The following is a 26,708-nucleotide window of genomic DNA, read 5'->3' as shown; positions in this document are numbered from 1 at the left end:
ATTTTTTGTACCTATTGAATTAACTTTATCCATGGGCGACGGTAACCACTCAACATCAGGTGGGCCGTATGAACGCCTAAAAGGGCAATAAAAAAAAATACTGCACAGTAAATAAATATAAATGTTGAGGTGTCAGTAATCATGATTATTGTGTGAACACTACTTAAGGTAAAAGATCCTGCCAATCACTCTCAATCTTGTCTGTTCAACTTAATTAAAATATTAAATCCTATTAATTAGCATTTGTGACACTGAAATGTTTTAAAGAACAGACTATGTATAGACAGTTGCTTCTATGCACTTCACCGGAAATTCCAATAAGACTCAACTCGTCTCGTCTTCGTATTTTGTAAGGATAAAAAATTGCAAAACGGTGTATGTTATTTATTACGTTATAACGAAATATATTTTTTACGATTAAAAATATTTATGCGATAATTCATATAAAAAAATTATTTATATAAGTTAAATATAAACATTGCTCTGGTACGCTGCTACTGTGCCTAAATTTAACACGGGGTGAAAATCTATTTGGTTTAAGCGATATTTCGCTTAATACGCAACATTTATCTTTGTAATTAAAGGTCCGTCTTATTTGGTATTAATTAGCATCAACAATTCGATGGTTTTAATTAAACTTCAAATATGTTATAGCTGAAGAGTTTTTTTGTCATGACATTTTTTCCATATTTAATTTTTAAATGGCTCTCCTGCAAAGTTGTAAATGTGTCGCTTAAACCAAATAGCCTTTCACTCCTCTATATGAAGATTTGTTGAACCGCTTCCCGCGATGCCTAAAGTTTACGTTTAAAAAGTTCACGTAAGTGCAAGTAAGCAATACTAGTTCAGAAATTTCGACTCGTTAATTGAATGAAGTAAAGAACATTAATTTAAAAAAAAAAACGTGTTCTCAGGTGAAATATTATAATATTAAAATATTACTGTAAAAATAATAGGGCGCAAAAAAATTAAAATTTCCCACTTAAGTATCTGTATATTTTTCGTGAGAACAACCCAATAATCAACTAACAAATTTTTGTAGGTATTACATTGATAATGATAACATAATATTATATCTGGGACATAGAACACTTATATCCATGTCCAGTGCTATCACGCGAAAGATAGTAGTAGGTGGGTTTGAGACAAGTCGTACACCATTTTTTCTTCGGAATGTAGTTATTACTCTTCATTAAATCATTTGTACATTTTTCGATTGTATAAAATACATGATATGGATCATACACATCTTAAATGCCCTCTGTGATTTTGATTACCTTGCGGTACGCAAAAATCAGCTTTATATCAATGACTTCCTTTGATTAGGCATAAATTCTTGATTGGCTTTCTTCAAAAGTTACTTTATTATGCGATCCAACAGGTTCTGTTCCAGTCTGTGATCGAGGTGGCCCAGAAAACAATTTTTCCCTTACTAAACGGCGACTAATAAAACAGCCCCTACACTACGATGTTGTCAATTAATGAATAATAAATACATATAACAATGTGACTGAGTAATTAATTGGTCATGAAGGGAATTATTAAAAAATAAACGGGATCCTACCGTGTAATAATGCTTTAAACTACTTACTTAAATAAAATAAATTTTAACCTTTTTGAAGAGTGTTTATTTCATTCGCGAATTAATACATTATTTTGAATATTTCAGTATTAAAATACTATAATTTAGTAGTATATATATACATATATTTAATGTATCTAAAGGAGCTAAAAATCTAACTAAGCACTAGATTGGATGCAGGAAATGCAGTGAGGTCGTCGAGCGCTTTGTCCGACCTCGTTACAGTAATTGGTCATTCAGCAAAGATGTCCAATTGTTAACACACTCCCGAACGGGATGGAAAATGACCTGTTGATAAATCACGTAACCTTAGATATATTATATTTATGTATTTACTAGCTCTTTCGAAATTTTAATTCTTAAAAGCAAGTCATTTTTGTTGAGAGATGAAAAATGGAATACAAATGAAAATACTACAACATATTGCAAAAGATCAGTTTTTATTTAACTAAATTCGTAGCCTATACGATGAGACACCCACCCGGTCCATTCGTATCGATTCTTAGCTATGTGACTACACTGTCGTTCGAATCCCACAGATAGGTAATCATTTTTCTAATGAAATACGTACTTGATGTGTATTCACGAATGATTTCAACGTTGAAGGAATAACATCGCATAATAAAAATCAAATGCGCAGAAATTACAATTAGCCTAACTACAGGTAGATGAAGTAGTAATGCGTTAAAGGATGGGGCAGCAGTTGTCTATTACATAGTGGGTGGCGGCATTTACGTTGTTGATGTCTGCGGACTCCAGTAACCACTTAACCCCAAGTGGGCTGTGAGCTCATCCGCCTATCTAAGCAGTAAAACAGCTAAAATATAACAGTCGCGGTAACTGTCCTAATTTAATTAAAACTACTATGTATCTATTGACTGATTATGTCTTAATGTCAACTTGGCTGTTAAGTTGTTGCAACATAAAGTTAGAAAACAAAAACGCTATTGTCTTGTTTTTAAAATCCTAATTTATAAGATTATTACGTAAGAGCTGTTATGATTAATCATCGACATGGTAAACCAGACTTTTTTTTTTTTGAACTTTGCATTTGATTATTTAATTAAAGTATATATACATATTTATTTATTTAACGATAATCCTCGTTTTGTAATTTTTTTCCATATCATTGAGCAAGTAACGAAATATTTGCTATCACCTTCTTTTTAAAGACTGAAACTACCACCACCATCCTTACAGAACACGAAATTGATTAGGATTATTTTCTGTCAAAAAGATTGAACTTGTACAAAAAGCTAAATTTAAAATAATAAAGTACAAATGATATGTATAATTGGTGATTTGAATTGGTACTTTGGCGCGGCGTTCTACAAGTGTAATTAATGTTTTTTTCGAGAAAAGGTTCCTGATCCATTTATACATACATGGCGTTGCCAATGACGACCGTCGGGGTGCTCGAGTTATTCCCGGGCGGCTGGCGTTTATATACACAGACGGGCTATAATTATGTGGATCTGAAAGACTTATAGCCAGCCAGCCACATTATTCAGTCGCCGATATCAGGATCACTAATTTAATACTAAAAATTAATTTTGAACAGTAAGGTTTCCTCTGAAACCGAAAATAACATTTAGAAATAGTTTTTTAGCAATTCATGTATGAATTGTTTTTTTTTTACAGAAAATGCTCAAGTTCATTTATATTTTAAAATAATTATGAATTCCAATTTTTCTTTCATGTAATTTTACTGAAAATGATAAAGTTTATTTTTAAGTGAAGGAATTCTCGTAATCTGGTTTTTGTCTTAGTTGTTGAATGTACAAAATCGCAAAAAATGGGGTTTTTCTCGTTGTGTTAAAAGAAAGGAGTTATTCTTAATGAATAATAAGAAACCTTTGTTAATAATACTCGTAGTCTTTAAAATAAATAATGAATTCTGCCTGGATAGGTTAATTAGTAACTGCGTTCCAGATTTGTCACCAGACCGTCCGCCACTGGAGCAGAGTTCATCCATACTGCCCAGCAGCACCACTGCGTTTATCCACAGTGCCTTTCCAATCTTTTTGTCAGGAGCCAATCGACTTTGGAATAAACTTTCTTTCTCGTTGTTTCCTGGGCTCTATGGTTTATCTTTCTTCAAACGAGGTTTGAAGGTGCAACGGCCTGCATATTTGACGTTTATGAGCGATAAACACTCACTATCACACAGGTAATTTCTCTACGTACAAGAATTAAATCCTTAAAAATTTGCTTAGTCCATCTACCTGTCCATATTACAGCCATTGAAAATTAGTTCAATGAAATGATTGCCCAGATTATATTCAAAGAGATTTAAAAAAAAAAGGTTTTCTATGATTATCTATTGATGAAAATGAGCGTGTGTTAAAGTCATGAAGTATTCATGTAAATTATCTGCTATGTTTATGTTCATATGAAAACCTTAAAATAAAACATGAGGATATTTCTTTGGAAAATTTATTCATTTCTTAACATTCTGTATTTTAAGTGTTTATTTTAATTTTGATTTCACTTGTCTGGGCTCACAAGTAATAATAAAGCAGTTTTTATGGCTTAACCTGGCGAGCAAATACGAAAAAAATATTACTTCCTAATTAATAATTTATTCAAATTAAAACTGAAAAACTAATATAAAGGATGTTTCTTCCATAATGCCAATATTCTTAAAATTCAGAACATATTCAGATATACTAAAACATCTCTCCAACCTATAAGGTGCACTCGATTTGCAGCGAGACGCGCGCCTATCGACTCGGTTAGTGGCAAATACGTCGCGTCACAACTGCGTTCTAGATTATTTTAAAATGTAGTGTCCGCGAAGTACGATTGCGTGCATAATGAGAAAATTCATACACCTGTTACAAGTAGACGTTAAATCGAGAAATAATAAACATTCTGTACAAATTGCAACAGGTCAAGGTTGTACAAAATGAGTGACGACCAGAGTTCGCTAATCGATATGCATATGTAACGTGCATCCGATTGCATACGTAGTGTTCCGTCGTGATAATTTAGATGGGAACTGTGATTGACGACAGATGAACAGGTGATTTATTACTTTGGACAGTGTGTGTACAGTTTATAATTTGATAATAAGATTCGCCGTGCTCTGTGTGGTTATTTTGTGTAGTAATTTTGAGATTATGAGAGCGCGCCATTGTTTCAATGAAGTCTCGTAAACAGAAAGCTTGGGGGCAATTATTACGTGTTGCTTCACGCCCTTTGACTTGCATCTTTTATTAGATTTGTACAGTTCCAATATTATTTTTATCTGTTTCCGAGCACAAAAATTACTAATGTAAAATGTTTTTAGCTTTTATTAAAGTGCAAATATATCTATAAAAGACTAAAAAAGCCTTTAGGTAAATTAAAATTCATTCAATCAATATTTGGTAGAAGAAGTCATAGTACATTTTGTGGCTTTTCATATTTAATTTTCGCCTAATGTATTTAAACTTCGTCAAGATCAATTTAAATACAGACATCACGAAAAATTAAGATAAAATACCTATTTTCACGGAATTTTAATAAATAAAAAATATTATTATTAAACTGTAAACATATTAATCGTCCGTAAAGTGTTTGAAACGTAGGGACTTTTAAATGAAAAATAGTAAGGGCTAGATTAAATCGTCAAATTATGTAGTTTAATAATATTGAATTTTATGACTTGAGAATATCAGGTAAGACTAGAACCTACTTTGAAGTATATAACAGATACATAGGAATGTACACAATAGGAAGAAACTGCGTTTTTAAAGTTGCTGTATTAAAAATAATATTGAATTATCAAATAACATAGACCCATTGTCACTATTAAGCTATTTCAGGAGTCAATTTCTTCTGCAAAATTTTGTTGAATAAAAAACACTAGTGGTCCCCCGGTTGTCGGAATTAGACTATAATTAATTGAAATTATAAGTTTCTGCACTATTATGATTCTATAGTCAAAGTCTATGTTATAATCCCAGATTTGGCCAAGACTATACTTCAGACCAATATTAATAAAGACAAACAATATTTACTTAATTCTCAATTTGACCACATATTATAAGCAATAAGAAAAGTTTGTTAATAAACAAATAGTATGCATGCGTGTGTGTGTCAAATACATGGTAGTATGTGTAATGTTTGTTTTTATTGATTTAATGTATTTTTTATGCATAATTAAAAAAATTACTAACATTCTGCAGTCCTCTATATTCTCTATAAGTAGGAGAAATTTCATACGCCTCCATCCGCGAAATTTTCGTAAAAAGGGGTACAACGTTTTTGCTTCATATATTAATATATAGATACTGAATATATACACGAACGGAAGCATAGAAAGATACTTAAACTTTTTTTTAAATTTTAATGTGATCAACCCGTCAATTTGTTTCTCTTATCTCATTCGTTGCTAGCATTTTCTCAATATGATAATATCTGCAAATCAAGGAAAGCTTAAGTGATTTTATGCTATATCTTATGTTTTTGGCATCTTGCCATGTCTAGTGAGAGATTATCATCGAAAATAATTCATGATGTTTTGCAATATTACGTTTTTACTGAAAATGATGATGAAAAATGATAATATCCGCTGGTGGTCGGAAAATATCATACTTGAGATACGCCGATGATACTACCCTCTTGGCGTCAACCAGAGACGAAATCGAGGTGCTTCTTCGCCGGCTGGAGACCACAGCGTTGGATTTTGGACTTGCGATCAATCGTGATAAGACCAAAATGATGATCGTAGATCGTGCTAACATCAACCAACCGGAAGTCCAACATATAGCGGAATGCGAGGTAGTTAATAGCTATGTATATCTAGGCTCCACTATCACCAACGCTGGAGGCTGCGAAGATGAGATCCGAAGACTTTGCGCCGTAACAAGATCCTCAGTTGAGAGGCTAACAAAGATTTGGAGAGACCGCAGAATAACCAAAAACATAAAAGTTCGGTTAATGAGATGCCTGGTCTTTCCAATCTTTCTGTATGGGGCTGAGACGTGGACGCTGAGGATGCAAGACCGTCGTAAGATTGACGCACAGGAAATGTGGTGTTAGATTCGTCTCCTCAGAATTCCGTGGACTGCGCACCGTACCAACATTTCGATCCTGAAAGAGCTCAACATCAAGGAGAGACTATCGTCAGCAGTCCAAATACGCATCCTCAAGTTCTTCGGGCACATGACTCGTAATGAGGACTCCATTGAGCGGTTGGTGGTGCAAGGGAAAGTCGAGGGCAAAAGATCTCGCGGACGATCTCCAACACGATGGACTGATCTCATAACATCTGTGACTCACTCCAACATAAATGATTGCTCTCACTCTGCGAAACATCGTGCCACACGGCGTCGCATCGCGAGAGCATCGGTATTGCAGGACCTGACTGATGCATGACCACGACCACTCTGTCAAGAGTGTATAAATAGGAAGAAGAACTTAAAATGAAGGTTTGTTTATGTTGACAATTTCCAGATCAATGTCAACCTAACCTCGGATCTCAAGTATCTCTAATTAGCCATCAATATGTCCTCCCTCCACCCACAAGACGCCTGTCACCTGCAAACTTTATTATATTGTGTGAAATTGATACTTTCTATCTAATGACGTACAAAGCATTTTCTCAATTAGAAAGAAGATAATACAATATGTGCACAACACATTTATACAAGCTAGCTAGCTACCTTAGAAAAAAAACCGTGCGTAGGTGTCCAAGCACTCTTGAAGGCTTTAGTTTCTTCAATAATTCAGTACTCTGGTAGCTTTCTGCCGTGACGAACGCTTATCTGGTCGGATAAATAAGCTTTGTAGTCGTATAGTATTCTGTGAACTTGACGTGTGGCTGATTACTGCGCGTCGCGTCGTATTGTGTTTACCTGCGCTTTTCTAGTTAAGGTGATGTATTTTATAAATCAACCCAATGTTTTTTTTGTTGTTGTTATAAATTTGTATAATAATTGTCAGTTTTTCTTAGGAGGTCGTTGTGTATGGTGATTAGTTTAATAATATTCCTATTGCTACAAAGGAAATTGAAAACGCATTGTCGGAAATGAGAGTCGGGTGCATCCGGTATTGTGTGGGTCGCTTTAGGATTTTGCACAAAATAAATAGCATTGATTTCTCTGTTAATATTAATTCAATACTAAAGTTCTGCTGGCGTTTAATTGTTTCGAATAATAATTTACTCGAAAATATGAGCTCCGACAGTGGGTTAGTGGAATCTGGCTTTTTAAATACTATAGGGGCGGACCCCTATTGTAATCTATACATATAAATAAAATTGGAGTGTCTGTTTGTAATATTGAATTAATCGCTTTTTACTACATGCAGATACGGTACATATACCAAAATAACATTTTTTACAATTTTTGTGTCTGTCTGTCTGTTTGTTCCGGATAATCTCTGGAACGGCTGTACCGATTTTGATGGGACTTTCACTGACAGGTAGCTAATGATATAAGGAGTAACTTAGGTTACTTTTTTAGACTAGCTTCGTCCCGCGGCGTCACCCGCGGTTATTGTTGTAACATCGCGGGACTCAACTATCAATAATAAAATTTAATGTTTCCGAAGCGAAGCGATGGCAGGTTGCTAGTTATAAATAAGAATAATCAAACGAATAGATCATTGAAAACCTAAATAACTAATGCGATATTAGTGGTTTTGAAGTTTTTGAATGGTTTTTGTTTTATAAATAACTAGCCGTACTCACCCGCTTCTGTGGGCATTTAAAGTTAACATTATTATTTATTGTCATTATTATTAGGGAGCCCAACACTCATATAAATATTAGCCTATCCATTAAGTACATGTATTTTCTACATGGATACCAAGTTTCAAGTCAATCGGTTGCATGGTTCAGTAGTTATAACGGAACATCCGTAAAAACCACTGTAGATTTATATATTAATTAAGTTTAGAAAGTATAGATACCGTCTCTTAGAATCACCACGTAAATAATGAAATACGTACTCAACAAATGTTCTCGATTGACTTCCACGGTGAAGGAATAACATCGTGTAATAAAAATCAAACCCGTAATTACGGGTAGTAGGACCTCTTGTGAGTCCGCCGGGGTAGGTACCACCACCCCGCCTATTTCTGCCGTGAAGCAGTAATGCGTTTCGGTTTGAAGGGTGGGGCAGACGTTGTAACTATACTTGAAACCTTAGAACTTATATTTCAAGGTGGGTGGCGCATTTACATCGTAAATGTCTATGGGCTCCAGTAACCACTCTTAACACCAGTTGGGCTGTGAGCTTGTCCACCCATCTAAGCAAAAAAAAAAAAACTAAATGCATAATGTGAAATATCGTGAAGTTAAGAAATTTAATCCTTTTGATAACATGTTTTCGCTTACGATGCACTGGCTTCATGTAGGTACCTTGCTTATATTGGAAATGCGCTGACAGATTCTAGGAACTCACCTAAGTTTTATACGTTGAAACGCGGATCATCATAAAATGTTTTGTTAGTTCGTTCTCAGATTTAATATCCCTCGAGTATCATATTCTTATTATTCAAAGGTTGCATTTATATCTATACAGGTATACGATTCTTGGATCTTGATTTTTATTTTATGAAATTATGAAGAAGCTCTGCAATTTAATGCTTGAATACTCAATAAGATATCGTACTCATTAGTGGACGATCGACAATAGACTTTTAATTGGACTAAAAACGACTCAGAATTTGTCATATAAAAATTTTCTTCAGTAATAAATTAAGAAAAGAAAATAGGAACTAGTCACATCGCAAAATTCAGATGTAAGAAATCTACACAAGTTTTTAAACTAGTTTTCAGGCAGGTTATATATATCCTATAGATATTTATCTTTTTCGTGTCGCTTTTCAAGTGTAAATTTCGTTTCATCGTATTTTAAATCACAACGGAAAATTTTGAGTCAACTTCCTTAATTGAAAAGCATGACACGTGACATTCCCTTTCGAGAATCTAAATTCGTATCGTCTTTAACGCAAGATAAAGAATTCGTGTCTCTTAATGAAAATCAACCCATAGACGAGTAACTTCTCATTATAGAAACAATTTCTATAATTAAGTTACCGTTTGTAGGATCCAAACTTTCATTTGCACTGACAACCATCCAGACAACCAATGCATTCTTAGAACCTAACAAATAGAGAATGAAGACCGACGTATCGACAAAATGCTTATCTTTACGTTTCTATTCAGAGCTAACTCAATTCAAAGTGTAGATCTTTTCATTGTTTTTCATTGTTTCGTAACGACGAAGCGTTTTAATTAGCGTTAAGATAAATGCAGAATTATGTATTTCGAATATAAACGATAACACAGTTTCAGTAAAATAGGCCATACATTCCATAGAAAATATATCGCCCTAGAATTATATTTGTTTTTCCTGGGATACATGAGACAATAATTCGTTGCACTTCTATACGCAATTTTTTATTGTTTTCAAATTTTCTACTACTTTTTATTATTTTCTATTGTATTTCTAGCATATATCTTTATAGTATATTTATGATGGGACTTACAGTAATACCGTGCATGAGATTAGGATTCCTTTGTTTGAGTGTTGCATTGAAGTTTTGATATGTATAGACTCCGGTAACCGTACAACTATAGGTAGGCTGTGAGCTCATGCCGGATCTTCTCAGTGGGTCGCGTTTCCGATCCGGTGGTAGATTCTGCGAAGCACTGCTCTTGCTAGAGTCAGTGTTAGCAACCCCGGTTGAGCCCCGCGAGCTCACCTACAAACGTTAGGGTGAAGCTGAAATAGCCTCTCAAGGCTATCAGCATAGGTAGGGAAAAAAAAGTGAGCTCTTAAAATTAAATTGCATCGAATAAATGTGAAATAAGAATGAACTCAATAATTACCTATTAAGATATTAAGTTGCAATATAAGTCTTTGGTAGCAGAATCCCTAAGGAAAATTACTTTTTTAACTGTGCATTATAATGTGACATTGTTTAATTGACAATTGACTGATTAATGAATTGATTGACAATTATTATTGAGTCAATAATCTCCGATGCGTTGGATATTTTGCAGTTTTCGTGATCATTCACGATCAGAATTTACTTGAGCATGGGCGTAGTGTTATAAAAGGAAATTCCTGTTTTTAGTATTTCGTGAACATAGTTGTTCTTCTTATCAAATTTAGCTCGGTTTTTGTAGGAAGTGATTTACGGAAGGAAGTCGTACGTCAATTAAATAGGTATTAATTATCTTTTTTCTTTGCTGCCTGCGTGTTTTTTTAAACGATAATTTTTCATACGTATTCAAAAGCATCCGGACTTGCTCGTAAAATATTCAAATAATTGTACAATTTGAGATTACTATTCCCCGATTACAAAGCAAAAGTCGTTCTTAACTCAATCTTGTTCCTATTATCTATGTGTTTTGTGATATTTTTCAGATTCGAACATGGGACAAAATTCAAGCTATAATGAAGTCTGAAGAGGGCCTCGGTATCGAGTACGACGAGAATGTAATTTGTGACGTGTGCCGATCGCCGGACTCTGAAGATGGAAATGAAATGGTGTTCTGCGACTCTTGTAATATTTGCGTTCACCAGGCTTGTTATGGCATAACTGTTATCCCCGACGGTAAGTACGAAGAGGCTACGAACTGTCAGTCAACCGACTGTCGCATCATCCGTGCTGCCCACTAACAACAACACGAGGAGATCGGTATGATTGGACCGTAACTGTTCGATGTTCATAGCATTTGTGTCTTAAATTAGAACACACTGGCTGGGCTTACCACCGTTTTGAATCACATGAATGTAACTTCTATTACGAATATAATACACCTTTTAAGAACAATGTAATGGTTTCTTGTTAGTAAATAATAAAGAAAAACTTTTTACAGGCACAAATAATAAACAAAATTTATTTAATAAAAAAAAAACAGTAAATAGCTTTAACTTCACTGCCCTTTGCTTTTTCGTGTTGATTAAATCTGCTCTTTTGAGTAGTTTCACTGTTGTGACAATTCACTTATACTTAATTACTTGGAACGGTCAAAATTCAAAGCATCGAATGTAAATTCACGTTACACATACGTAACGATATAGTACATATTGTTTTCGCAATTATAATTGAAAATAATATTGCTGTGTTGGTCTCGTGTGGTCTGTATTAACCAGTGTGACTGAGGTGTGAGTATATGTATTTGCAAAAAATTTGTGATGCTTAATTCTTGAATTCATTCAATATTTTGAACAATTAAAGTTTCACTTACTCAATCTACCTACGCGCTCCTGTTGTTATTTCCTTGAAATGTGGCTTTTCATGTTGTGTATATATATATTTATGAATGAAACTTGGATGATTTTTAATCAAACCAAGTTTTAATTCATTTTACCGGATAATATGTTTAATTAAGGCAAATAATTTACATTAATGTAGTTATCGGTAAATGGTAAAGGTTAAGGTAATGGTAAATGGTTAAGAAAATGTGTCAAATTTTTCATTCATAAATCATTTAAATAGACACGGTTTGCAACTTACGGATTTTTCATTTAATAAATACGATTATTTATTTAGTTAAATTAACTTGAAAATGGTGGGAAGAAGATTATTTTATTATTTTCGCGTTTTACCACCTGCAAAGAAAGTATAATTTTTTTCTCACCTTTAAATTGATTTTTTTTAATTACTTCTTATTAGTAAATAATTTTGTAAAAAATTACATCATCCTCTTTTAGTATTAGGTTTTAGTATACCATAATATGCGAAATGAAATCAGCAAAAAAAAAATAATGATATATATTATATTTATACGAGATATTAATTATTTCCTTTAAGTCTCAGAATCATTTAAAAACACTTGGTGTTTATTTCATTTATTTATATTCTTACTCATTTCGATTAGTTTGAACAGTTAGAAGAATTGCAGTGACACATTTTACAATAGTAAAATTAAAATCATGAGTATCCATTAGCTTGAAACTTAACTTTAATATTCTATCACATTTATATTTATTTAAAATGTAAAATAAAATAACATATTAATATTCTACCTCATTAAGGGTAACTCAACAACTGTGCGTGTTTACGCAATTACGTAAATAAAATAAATTTATTTGAATATAGTGAGTTCCAAATTATTAGGAGAGTTATGTAGAAGATATTTAACAAGTACTTATTTAAGCTAAATTGCTGTGTTTCAGGTCAGTGGCTGTGTCGACCGTGCGGCGACGGTGTAAGACCTGTCTGTGTTCTGTGCCCTAACCTCGGTGGTGCCATGAAATGTACTCCACTCGGGCGGAAGTGGGCACACGTCAGCTGCGTCTTATGGATTCCAGAGGTGTCTATCGGTTGTGCTGAAAAAATGGAACCTATTACAAAAATATCTGCTATACCCGCGTCCCGATGGTCGCTCGTATGTGTTCTTTGCCGCGAACGTAAAGGGGCTTGTATTCAATGTTCTGTTAAAACTTGCAAAACAGCTTATCATGTTACTTGTGCGTTTAAACATGGTTTAGAAATGCGTGCGATAATTGAGGATGAAAATGCCGACGACGGCGTAAAGTTACGATCTTATTGTCAGAGGCATAGTGTTAATTCGAAAAAAGAAAAATGTCCAGGTTCAGGTTCAGAAGAGGAGGAGGTTAAAAGGAAACGCCGTAAAGATATGACTTCAGAGGAAAAAACTCAAGCTCGTGCCGCGCGATTGCAGGAGATAGAGCGGGAGTTTGACAAACACGTGAACGTAAAAGATATCAGTACGCATTTATTAGATGTTGATCAGGATGCTATTCATTATATTTACAACTACTGGAAATTAAAAAGGCGGGCGGGTCACAACCGTCCCCTTTTGCCACCTAAATCTGATGATAGTGAGCTCCTTACTCATAGACAGGAACAAGCCGACCTCGATAAAATGAAAATGTTTGTCCAGCTCAGGCAAGATCTTGAAAGGGTTCGTAATTTATGTTACATGGTTAGTAGGCGAGAAAAATTGTCTCGATCGTTTTTTCGTATGAGAGAACAAACATTTCATAAACAAATCTCACTTTTATCTTCTGGAACTGCTATTCCAGACCATGAATTGACAGCTATAATAGAAGCAAATCACGGTCCTTCAATATATGATCGACTTTATTCTCATCCCAATGCCCCTGATCATAAAAATGACTTTGACGAATTAATGGCGCGAATAGCTCCGCCTGAGTCGGGTGACGAGAAAAAAAAAGATCGCAATGGATTAGTTCGAAGTTCGAGAGCGGCAAATCCCTACAAGAAACACTATGTTAATGGATCGCGTCGAAGTGGTAGTATGTACAGTGGTCTCTCTAGTGAAGAAAGTGCACCAGAAACGAATAGAAGACATCGCGGCAGGACTGGTTCAAGTACTGATGAGGACGAAAAAAAACCTACTACTTCGCCAAAAAAAAAGATCTCTGCAAAATCGAAGAGTAAGAGATCTCCAAAAAAGCCTGAGAGAAAGAAGAAAAAAGTACCACAATCTAAAGCTTTTGTTGAAAGCAGCAGTGAGGATGAAACTATAGTAAAAACAAGTAAAATAAAAAAGGACAGAACTCGTAGTAAGACCCTACAACAAATGGAAAAGGAAATGACTGCAGGAAAGGTGGGACAGTCTGGTACTGACAGTGAAGATTTGATGCCAATGAGAACTACAAGAAACAATAAGTTTCCTTTAGATATCTATTCCGATAGTAGCGAGGATTTGGCACGTAACAAATCAGATTTCAAAGTTGCAGACAAAGTAAAGCTTGAAAAGTCTAGAAACGATAAAATAAAGACTGAGAAATCTCCCATTGTCAATGATTCACAACAATCACTTCCTCGAACTAAAGCAGCTATGAAGGAGTTTGTTCCTTCACAGTCTGAAAAAAAACTTAATGCAATTGAAGATGAAAAACCTGCCCCTAAAAAAAGAGGCAGAAAACCATCAAATAAAAACGAGAAGGATAAAAAAAACATCCCTAAACTTGAAGTGGATAGTCAAGTAAAAAATAGATTAAGTGTTAAGTATCTAAAGAAAAAGCACAATCCAACTGATTTGATAGTTCCCCAAAGACAAGCAGCAAAAAAAGCTTCAGAAAATATGCGTTCAACTGCTGCCGTTAAAAAAGAAGAACTACCACCGGAAAAACTTACCGAAGACTCAAAAAGCAAAATTAAGTTTAAAGACAAAGCAAAAGATAAAGAGATTAAAGAAGTCCCAGGTAAAATCAATAGAAAGAAATCTAAGGATGCCGAGAAAGAAACAATAGCATATGTTCCTCAAAGACAAGCAGCAAAGAAAGCTGCTGCACATATCAAAGGAGGACTTGGTAACAAGCAACCACTTCTTGAATCAGATAATGATAAAAAGAAAGATTTTGCACGACCTGAAACATCCAAAATATCACCCAAGAAAGAGGAAATAAAAGTTATTAGAGTGCCACTAAAACAAAGTTCTAGTTCTTCTTCAAACTCTAGTAGCAGCAGTTGTTCATCGTCTTCGAGCTCGGAAGAAGAACAAGAGAAACACGAAATTAAACCAATCTCCAAAGCGCCAGAAATAAAACCTGCTATTAGAAAACCTTCTATGTTTTCACCTCAACCAACTACTAGACCGACAGTGGACTTGCCCTTTCTTGACAAGGTGTCCAAGCCGTTGTCTTCAACGAGTGCTTCGAGTGATACCGACAGTTCAAGGGACTACAACAGATCAGGATCTGAAAGTCCCACTCCAAGAAGACCAAGACGAAGAAGGAAGGGGAAAAGTATTTCAACTGATGCGTCCCCACGCAAGACCCTTGACAAGAAGCTTAAAACTTCCGAACGGGGGTTCGAGTGTAGGGTACCATCACCGTCTGTTGAAAGAGCGGAATCAATCCGAACCAACAACGCGCGTGCTGCCTCACGTGCTCGGACCAGAAGCATTACTGCAAGCGGAAATTTGTTTGATAAGCCTGATGCCGGATCTAGAAAACCATCCAAAGACGACCCAGAACCTACCCTTGGACCAGATAAATCTACGAAAGAGAGCAACCAGTCCTGTGAACTTCCGGCTTCGGAGTGGAAAGCGAACGAGGAAATAAAGCAAGAGATAAAAGTAGAAGTAACAAATTGTGATGAACCAGTCAAAAGCGAAGTTACAATAAAGCCTTTGACAAAAATGCAACCTACCTTAAGTGAAGAAAAAGTTGAACCACCTGAACCACAGCAAATGAATGAGGCTAGTCCTAAAAAGAATGCTGATTTAAAACAGAAATCTTTAACAAGTAGGCGTATGAGTGTAAAGGAACCAGTAACTGTTAAAGAGATTAAACTGCTGCCAGAAGAAATACGTCATCCCGTAACTAAAGAACGTAGAATGAGTAAACATGAAGTTAATGCCGTAGGAGAGCGTAGTCATTTGTCACCGATAAAAAAGCCTGTTTCTATTGAGAAGGTAGTTCAAATGTTGCCTGAAAAGAAAAGCCCAATTCCAATCAACGATGCATACACCGATAATGATAAAGATTGGTTACCAAAAGCACCCAGTCCAGTTGCGCTTCCAACGCCGGTTGAAAAACCCGGAGGACACGAAAAATATATGACCGAAGACAAGTCGCTAGACTCTGACTCTGCAGACAAAAGCAGTGTTAAAATGATTGCCAAAATCCAAGCGAATTTAAATGAAAACACTATGATAAAATCTCCAAAAACTCCTATGGATGCTAGGACAGCTACATTGGATTCATTAGATGTTGATCATGCTATGATAAGAAACATTAGAAAGCGTTCCATATTAGACCCGGAAAGAAAATTTATAGCTCAAGATGCTAGTCACGTCCAAGGAGTTGAGATATCGAAAAGTGCGAAGATTCCATCGGCCGTAAATCCTAATAGGTCAATGTTTTCGCCGCAACCAAAAGAAAATGACTTTGATTATGAAATGGTGGCAATTGATGATGGCTTTAATCACGATGATATTATGAAAAGATTCGGTACCTACCCCGAATTTTTATTTAAAGAAGATACAAAAGAACAAGGTGTGCAGGAGACCCTTAATCTAGTTGACAGACTGAGAATGCAACTCATATCGAAGAAAAACACTGTCGAGGTTTCTGCACAAGGAGAACCGTTCATAGAAGCAAAAGATGAAAAGCCCGAAGACTTAAAAACTATTAAAAGAGATTACGATCAAGAACCGGTACAAGAGAAAGAAGAAGCATTAGATTTGCATAACGCTAGAGATCTTACAAAAGAAGCTTGTCACCCTGTGAATCATAAACCGCATCCTATACCACACACCGACTTGGCTAGGGATAACAGGGAACACAAGTATGACACAAAAGATTACGATCGTCCTATAGCAATGACTAGCGGTGATAAATGGTCAGCCGGTCCCGTTGCTATGACGATACCGCACGATCGTGATCCCGATCATGGTCATGATCGTGAATTACATGCTGTTCGAGGTAATGACCAAAAATATGATCATATACCTTATAACGATGAAATGAAAGAACCTCCGACGGTTCAATCGGACATACAATCCCTGTCCGAAACTGGTGACACAATATCTGTGTGTAAACATAGTGATGATTCCCAGTCGATTTCTGTTGTGGACCACTCTGTTAACAGCAACGATAATGACCTAACCCAGGACAATCAAAATTATGATAATAATAATTCTTTGATACATTCTGATTGCGCTACAATCTCATCGCCGTATGTAAGTCAGGATAAGTGGAGAGAAAGCAAGATTACCACCAGGCGATCTTCTGCTTCGAGCACTAATTCGGACGCATCCATTTGCTCTCAAAAAGCTGCTTTAAAATCACATTTGAGTGCATGTGAAATATCTGCTCGTCAAGTTACTATAATGCCTGAAATTGATTCATATCCGCCGGTCCCAGCCTATTCATGTACCGTGGAACCATCAATGCCCTTAAATCAGTATTCTGCTTACCCTCCGAATGCTTCACCTTATTTAGGTACATTATCGTTACCATTATTTGGGAATCCAGCCTCGCAGCTACCATTGCCTTCGCCCGGACCTCTTTATAGTGGATTGCCATATTCAACCACTCCTTTAATGCCTCCAAAACCTTCGTTTACAATGTGTGCAGCGTTTACATCCTCTTCTCAAAATATGGCTCTTACCACAGCAATGATAGCTTCACCTACACCAAAAGGTTCCGAGTCACCACGTGATGAAATCGATGTTACGGGTAGTGACAAATTTACCATACATGTAGCGAGTAGTCCAAGTATCAGCGTTGATTCTTACGAAGCTAGCAATAAGGCTCCACCTACTAAAATGTCTAATGATAGTCATGACAGTATTGTAAGTATAAATCATGAATCAAAATCTCCATCAAAAACGAAACCAGTTACGAAGTTTCCTGGGAAGTCACCAGGGAAAAGTCCTGGATTTTCACCTAAACAAAGTGATACGTCAAAGGGAACTAAAAGATCGACTAACAGAAGTAATAGGAACCAACGTGGTCGAGGACGTTCTAAGAGTAGAGGTCATGCCTACCCCCCTGTTGATTATTCAGGAAACTCAATTCAAAGTAAATTAGTAGGAACAGTATATGACTTTCATGAAGAAATTGCCAATGATAGTGTTGATCTAAAAGCTTTACGAGAAAGACGAAAATCAGTAGATTTATGTAAATCCGTTGATGATAGGAAACCTGATCTATCTTATAAGGACGTGTCTCGGTCGCCTACCGCTGTATCTTCTTCGCCTACTACAAAAATGCCTAATATTAACGATACAAAAGAAATAAAACCTCCAACTTCTGAGCCTGACGAAAAACCTACTTCTCCTTCTGAGAACGATGCTTCTGAAGATGGTCCTGGCTTTTCACGCGTTCATGCGGTATTGCCAGGTCCAGTTGACATGAGAACGTACCAGTCCGTCGAGAAACCAGTTCCTGCTGCTGCAGACCAATGTCATTTGCTAGCTTTTGCGAGCGGCACAGCGGATCAGCATTTGCCTGAAATAGACGAAGAAGTGGAAAAAGAACTGCACTCAGCGTTAATGGCGAGCAAGCCTGGGGAACATTCACCGCCGCAACCTAATATCGCGCTTGAACACAATGTCGTACCCAAACAAATTTATACTCCTCAGCATCCGAAAGTTTCGCTTTCAGATTCGCGAAACCAATTGAAAGTAAAAATAAAAGGACCATTTTTGGATGCTAATTACGCAACAAGTCACAGTCAGCCCCAGGTTGCTCCCCCCACACCGGCGCCCGTACTCGATACCAGCACAAATGTTGTGAACACGATTGGAATATCGGCTTCCACTATGATGACTGGTTCGACGAATTTGAGACGTATGAGAAAGAAGGAACTATTGCGTCAATATTGGACGCAAGACATGAATATGGACGATCCGGCTGCTACATCTGCGATGACGTTACCACCGCCTGCCGTTCCATCGCCCCTCACGAGGGCTGTAATCACAATACCTAAAGCTGTTGCGTCGATGACCAGTATACCGACGCGAGAAGACTATAAAATTGCGGAAACACCCGCGGAAAAGAAAAAGCGAAAGGTCTCAAGTGGCCTTTCTCGCGAATTACGTCATTTGGAGGTGAGCATGAACGATGACGTTGATCCGTCAGACGATATTAAGTTGTCTTCTATGGCTAGTTCCTCCAATCAAGCGCACAAGAGAAGAGGACGTGCTACGACTAAGCCAAATAAAACTACAGCCTCACAGATCGCTCCGAAACTTAAAATCAAAATCGGTGCCAACATAGTACAACAAGTTAACGACGAAACAACCGGCGACCAGTTTCGCCCTCCGAAAAAACGGTCGATACACAAAACTTGCTTAGAAGACATTCGACGGGAGAACATGAAGTTCCGTCGAAAGGTCATGGCCGATTTCGAAGAAACGGAAAAGGCCAAGAAATACAAGCCGAGCAAAAGTGAGAAACGTAAAAAGAAAAAGGACAAAAAATCTGAGAAACTTCAAGTGGTGAACAGTGAAAGTGAAAGTGCTACTAAATTAATAATAAAGATAAAGCGTAAAAAGGATGAGATTTCTAACGTGAACGCTTTGACCTTGGCGGGACCTAGCGGCGCCGTGTCGGTGGCGCCCGAACCGGTGCTCGATCCGTTCGGCTACGACCCGACCGCGCCAGACCCGCTCGCCATCGACACGCCCTCGTACATAGAGGCGAGCGCCGCCATGCGCAAAGTCCGCACCGCTAAGGTAACACCGATTCGATTAAAATTAGCGCGCAGCTCACAGGGCTCGGGCTACGTGATGAAGGAGGCTGTGGAGCCATCCGCCAATGAGCCCATGCCCGTTTCTATCAATAAACACTGTGAAGTGAGGTGATATAGAAAGCGCCGCCGCCGCCGCAGGTATTAAGTGGACTGCCTTTCGTGCCGATACCGGCGAACGTAAAATCTCGTGTACAGTTAAAAAATATTAACGTATAGTGTCTGTATATTTTAAAATTAATATTATCTTGTAATGATGTAGTTTACTATATTATTTATTTGTATAAATCGAAAGCTCAATGTCTAACTAAAAGTTATTCTAAGATTATTATAATAAATCTTGTGTGTTGTGCATTGAGGAATGCACAAATAAATAGAAAAAAAATAAAATATAATTAATTCATAATATATATTTTTGTTAATGTTACTGTTTTCTTTGTGCCTCATATTGAATCTCATTAATTTGTCTTTCGAAAACGTATGTATATATGGATGTTAAGTATGGAACGCTTCGCGCGTTACTTTTCGTTATCACAAAAAAAAAACCATGTCGACACATCTGCGTGGTGCGTGGTAATGAGGGCGCGGCGAGGTTGACTTCCGCTTTCATTCGATATCCTAATAATCTATCTAACAAATGATCCCTAACGGCCTACGTCAATAAACTATTTGGATATCTTATTTTTATACGATGTGTTTATTCAAATTATTTTTAACAAAAAGGTACAAACTAAAACGCAACATATCAAATAACAACGAACACAGTATATTGTAAACAAATAAAACAAATCTTATCTCTTATTATCATACATTTATAAAATTAGCTCAATGTTAGAATAAATTTATACAATTCTTTTTTATTAATAATTTTCAATGAAACATGTTGACATTTATTATTGTTTTTACAATTCATTTATTTGTATATTATTATTTCTACAATTCATTTATTTGTATAGTAATTTTATTTGATTCTCCCAATATTATAATATTTGACCCAATAGTAAGTATTAAATTAAAAAAAGCGAAGTCAACCTCTCTGACCTCTCATCAAATTATCATCACTCGGTATTCACCAAAGAAATTTAAATCAAAGTTACTTACTGATAAAGGGCATTAAAATAATTTGAGTATTTGACAGAAAAAAAAAACATCCGTACGATTATTATTGAAAATAGAATCCATGTTAGCCTGATACTTTTACTAACATGGTGTGAATACTAAGTGTCAAAAATGTATTAATGTAATTATTTATCGAAATTTGTATTATAATCGTTTCGACAGTACGGTTCAGTTCAGAGCGGTTAGTGTGTGATATTCGAGAACGCTGGACGTTTCCTGATTAATCTCATCGTGTTTGTTGTTCTAAACTTTGTGTACTGTCGACCTTTAGATAATAAAAATGTGAGTTTTCTTCACGACCAATACTGTAAAGAAATGCAATTAATATTTTCATGTTGTGAATGTCGTAAGCGGTGTGTTTCGCGAATAACCATAGGATATAGATAACTAGAGGCCTGACTGTTCTAATCGATGTTTAAATAGAAAAACCTAGGAATTTTAATAGTATTACGAAATAGCTGTGTGGACTTGATGTAAACAAACCATTTCATTGACAAAATAATCGAATAAAGAATTTACCGTCTTCTATCTGTAACAGTTTTAATGTAAAAATGAACCAATTTTAACAATTAAATAGCTTTAAAAATGAATAGTCGGTGTAAAGTAGAAAACATTACAGAACATTAAAAAATATTTGACACTTTCTGTAGGCGGCGACCAAAACTGTCTTTTGTGTCTAAATAGTCGTATAAATTTATATTTATAAAGTCGAGCTTCGTGACATAAAAAGCACAGATGTTAAATTGTACAGTTCAATTATACTTAATGGGTTCGGAAACCCATTGTAATGTAAGATGTTGTTGTCATAAACATTAATTGAATTTTAGGGCACTAAAATAAAAGTAAGTATAAAATAATGAAATCGTTACATTAAAATTATAGTTATATTATATGTACGGATGTTAGAATATTGACTCGAATCTGTAATATCTCTGAATTTGAAGGCTTATTGTACATACGTAATTAATTATACTATGGTTTGTTTGCAAGAGTTGTAGCACTATTTCACAGTAGTATTAAAAGAGAGAAAATAAGAATAGTTTCAAAGTTGAAATGTAAATTGAATGTCGATGGTAATTTTAGAATTTAGACATAAAATCCTTTGTGAATTTGATTGTAAACGATAAGACTTCGCTAAAACTAACCGATAACGACGTTTGAATATGAAAAATGACGTTGGATTTGTAAAAATAAAAACACATCGGAATTAGTAGTGACATAGCGGTTTTAATGAGATTTATTGTAAATTAACACTTTAAAAAAAAATACATTAGTTTCTTCATCGCACTATTAAAAATCTTCATCACTACGCGGATCATTAAATCAAAGTTATTTCACAAAAAAATACATATGTTATAAATAATAAATGAAATAAACGATATAAGTATTAAGTCATGACTGATTCGGATGCTTGTTTGAATGTGATTGTGAATACAAAATGGTTTGTGCAATATTTGGCAATACTCATCGCGTAGTCATGGTTGTATGACCGTAGACGAGGTCTTAGTTATAAGTACATGTTCGTGTATAGTAAGTACAGTGATGAAGCGCGTTCATAAAGAAATCTTCACATTGTAAATAGTAACATTATCATTAGTCAGGCTTTGTTCAGAATACGTGATTAGAAAGAATCATGTTCTTATCAAATTTTACAATATAATATTATTCTTTAATGTAGCCACAGTTCATGTTAGATATACGAAATAATAATAATAGATGTTTGTAATGTTTATTCAAAGAAATAGATATGTTTCGTTAAATCTTACTGCTGACGTTGCGTAATCTGGACACTGTCTTAGTCGAGTAGTGATTGTATCAAATTTAGCCTTAGCCGACATCATACGACATGTCTGTCCGGAAGTTCTTCTATTTCTCTCTAATGCTCTTATTAGAACAGGACGAACGATCGGGATTTAGTACAAATTGCATGCGCGAATGTTCTTCCGGCGCGTATTGGTTACTTTCCGAGAGACATTTTGTATAGTGTGGGCTTGAGCTAAAATTTTTCGATTAAGTAGTGATCACACTGAAAGGTCGTAGCGATGCTACTGCGGCGACGCGATACGATCGATAGTCTAGGCGGCACCCTCTGTGCCAGTACTACCATGCGACTTCGTATTAGCCTTTCCGTCTGGTTACAATATAAAGAGCTTAGTAATAAAATAGGTAAGACGAACTTGTAAAAAATGTACAATAAGGTTGTCTATACTGATTTGAATGACCTGGAATTATGAATTAATCTAATTTATTTATAAAAGAATATTTTTTTACTACCAATATTGTGATGGTTTTTAGTTATATTTTGATTGATAAACGCGAAAAAAATACAAGAGTCAAAGACAAAACTGAACTAACCGCTAGAATCATTCGCTGTTAGTATTCTTTCTATTTATTTGACATAAGTTCCTAAATCAAATAAGTAAAAAAAAACAATTAAATTGTATGGGTTTGTATAAATGTGGCTTAAGACGCGTCGCCACTCGCGAGCCGCGTGTTCGAACCCTAGCAATGTACTGAGTGCGAGAAAAAGATAACTTCGTCAATTTATTTAATTAACAAGTATTTTATGAGTGTTCTGAAAGGTAATAATAATTTTATACTTTTATATTTTTTTGAAACACTTATTGTAAATAATTTATCGAGTTGACATTTATATTATTTAATTTTGAATGATAGTTATAATATGACATGTAGTATTTGTGAAACAAAGAAATAAAAAAAACATTCGTGCATGCATTTATCTTATTTTTAATTCTTGAATGGTGCTTCAGAGAGTATTAGTGCCGGCTCTACAGTCAGTTGTATCACAAGATTGTAAATATTGATCGTGTAAGAAACTTTATTCGTAAATTGATCTTAAGTTCTAAGAGTAATAATTGATCATTGAAAGTGATCCAGTTAACTAATTTCTTTAGCAATTGTTACCATAATCAAAAGTACACAGTAATAAATTTTATGTAGAAGAAAAACAATTATTTTTTATTGAACAACCTCTATTTTGATTTATACTGTTTCCCATTGCCCCCTTGACTCTGCACAGTATATGCAGATCTTATTGACCGTAGCGGTATTTTAAGGCACCATTCCTCAAAAAAATCACCACTTATAGTCGTAATTTTCATAGTCCATTCACTAACCTTCTCGGGGATTTCAATAGCATCCTGTGTGTTGTAAATAAGTTTTAAATGCATGCATAAATATCCAATGTAGGCGTTAAGTTATTATGTCATGTAGCGCTGAGACACTAGGGGTGTTCGTCAACTTCACGAAGTAAGTATTATTGAAACTGTAACATCGAACCTAATAGCATTCGCGTGAAGTCGGCGATCAACTTTATTGCATCGAATTTATGATAACATTTGAAAAGCAGATACGAATAAAAAAATCAATTTAAAACAATTGTTCTTTATAGATGATCCATTAGTGTTTGTGACCTTGAAAAAACAAACTGTAATTTTTGTTAATAGCATCACAGAGTATTGCACTTATATGGTATAGATTGCATAAATTAAGATTTTATAGAAGTATTGTTGTAGCGTTGCTATGAATTTATTAGCATGCGTTGGGTTTTCGGATGGTTTTGCTAAAAGCTTGTCTAAAAAAAATTGTTATGTAATATACTCGAGAGTTCTAAATACGTCGAGATTCGAAGTTATGCGTGTGTTAATAATTACATAACTCCAAAACTAAACAGTTTGCACATTTAAGACAATAGTATTTTTTCGTAATTTTTCATTAATCAATTAATTAGCCGTTTTTTCTATTAGCATTGAAATGTTGCAAATAAGAAATATTCCGGCAACTATTGTCTACTTAACGTCAACAACAATTTCACTCGAGTCGACCATTACCTATTGACTGTGATTTGTTTTAATTTAAAATTTGAATAATAAGAATGTATACTTATTAGAATTTAAAAGAGAGAAAAAAAACTAAAGCCTGACCAGAAAAATAAAAAAAGTAAAAGTTGTTTTCATAATCTTTAAATAATTTTTATATCGTATTAGAATTATTGACGATTGTTCGCAAAAGGATTATCTTAAAGTTCTTAATCATTATTAATTTGTTTACTGAGTTACGATCGATACGAAGCGCGTTGACATCAATTGACGGGTGGTGTCAAGTGTGGCTGGCTATTGTGCATTAAAAGTAGTATCATTTCCTTACATTTATTGTTTTTTTTTTTCTGGTCCGTGTAAAACAATATTCCGACTTGCAGGGAATGTCTTTTTTATTGTACATAGTAATATGCGAATTCGTTCTGTTGAAATAATTTACAAATAAATAAATAAATAAATGTGTATTATGAATTTTATTAAAATAATTTTGCATATAAATTATAATACAAACGAGTGTTTATAAAAAAATTGATTTTTTTTTCGGTAGAGTCGTGTTATTTATATTTAGATTTTCGTGCTCTAAGCGCATGATTTTATATGAGTATTTTAATTCACCGAGTGTTAAATATTATAGAAAATGGTGTTGTACGGACATGTAAATATTTAAAGTATTAGTGCGTAAGCGAAGTTAATATGTGTGTGCACTGTTAATATAAATGTTTATGTATGTGTTAAACTTGCGTATATGAGAGCAAAGTAGTACTGTGTGTGTTAGTGCGGGTGTGACAGGACGAAAAACACGGCCCTAAAAGTATGAGACATTTTGGTTTAGTTAGAGAGCTTACTCTATAGGAGCCGTGTCTTCGCCATTAGTTGTCTAAATGCTTTAACGACGCGGACAGTCTCTCAGTGGCTAGGTCGATGACCTCGACTCGAGCTGTCGGTGTTGCGGTGTTGACGTGAAGCGATGGCTGACCCTCTCGTACCAGTCATTAGGTTAACATTGTCCCTAACATATATTATTTATATTATTAGACGATGTAATCAGTTAAGGTTTAGATGTAAGAATTTAATTTCTTATACCAATATCCGTATAAGTATTATGATCAATATTTCCATTGTTTTTAAATGAGTTAGATACTTTAGTAACTAAAGGATAAGTGTAACTTGTACAAAACTACTTATGTACAGAGTGTAAAGTAGGATAGTGGAGGGCGTGACGTTTTGTCGTCGCTCCTTCTGCTAAAAATTGTGACGCGGGTCTTGTAAATATTGTACAAGTGGTCTTGTAATATAAAGTGTTTTCAATGTGCACATAGTCTCCTTATTCATTAATAAATTTTTTAGATCAATTAATCGTTCCATTTAATTTTATTTCGCAGCCTTGCACATGTTTATTTTGGATCCTCGACCTTAGATCTTGATCCTTTACCTAAAAATCCTATCTGCCCGTAGAGTTAATAATGACGTAAATTGACGTAATTGTTGTAATTATAATTCCATGATTTATGCAATACTCGTGTCCAATATTTTAATTGTATCAATTAAAATGTATCCATGAAATTTATTAAATTAGTTTAAAAATATGCGCAAAATAAATTATAAATGTAATCTTAGTTTGATTGATGCGCTGTATATTTTTTTGTGTTAATTTTTGTTTTGAATATAATTTTTATGTAATTATTTTGAACTATAATTTTGACCCCGCTTTGTTAAATAATTATCTATTTAATAAAAAACATATTTTTGAGTTCGATATAAGTAAGAAATTAATTATATTTTGTTATTGAAAAATTAAAACAATGTAAATTTAAAAAAAGACCTAATTTTATTTATTTATTCGAAAGTATTATCTGCCTGGCTAACGGAATGCCACAAGGTCAATAATAGGTCATTATGTAAGGGCTATTACAGCACTATATAGGGCTTTTATAAGTAGTCAATAAAAAACCAAACAAGTTGGAATGGAACTAGCAACCTAAGAGTTTCATCTGCAAGGTCTCTTAATATATATATGGCTA

At 34.9% G+C, this 26,708-nt stretch overlaps 1 protein-coding gene across 5 annotated transcripts in view; it reads left to right on the top strand.

Moving 5' to 3' along the window:
* LOC101746022 (PHD finger protein rhinoceros) overlaps positions 1–26,506 on the top strand; it is a 38,721-nt gene extending 12,215 nt beyond the window's left edge. For 3 of the 5 annotated variants that reach the window (XM_038021789.2, XM_038021791.2, XM_038021793.2), the window contains exons 5-6: positions 10,951–11,140; positions 12,709–26,506. In XM_038021789.2, the coding sequence (XP_037877717.1) occupies positions 10,951–11,140; positions 12,709–19,844 (7,326 nt within the window). In that variant the 3' untranslated portion in view covers positions 19,845–26,506. The other 2 variants (XM_062668270.1, XM_062668271.1) reach the window with 2 other exon arrangements.
* Positions 26,507–26,708: the final 202 nt, after the last annotated feature.

Source organism: Bombyx mori, chromosome 1, assembly GCF_030269925.1.
Source record: "Bombyx mori chromosome 1, ASM3026992v2".
NCBI classification, from domain to species: domain Eukaryota; kingdom Metazoa; phylum Arthropoda; class Insecta; order Lepidoptera; family Bombycidae; genus Bombyx; species Bombyx mori.
The sequence above is the reverse complement of the archived record's forward strand: the minus strand, read 5'-3'. Positions and strand labels throughout refer to the sequence as shown.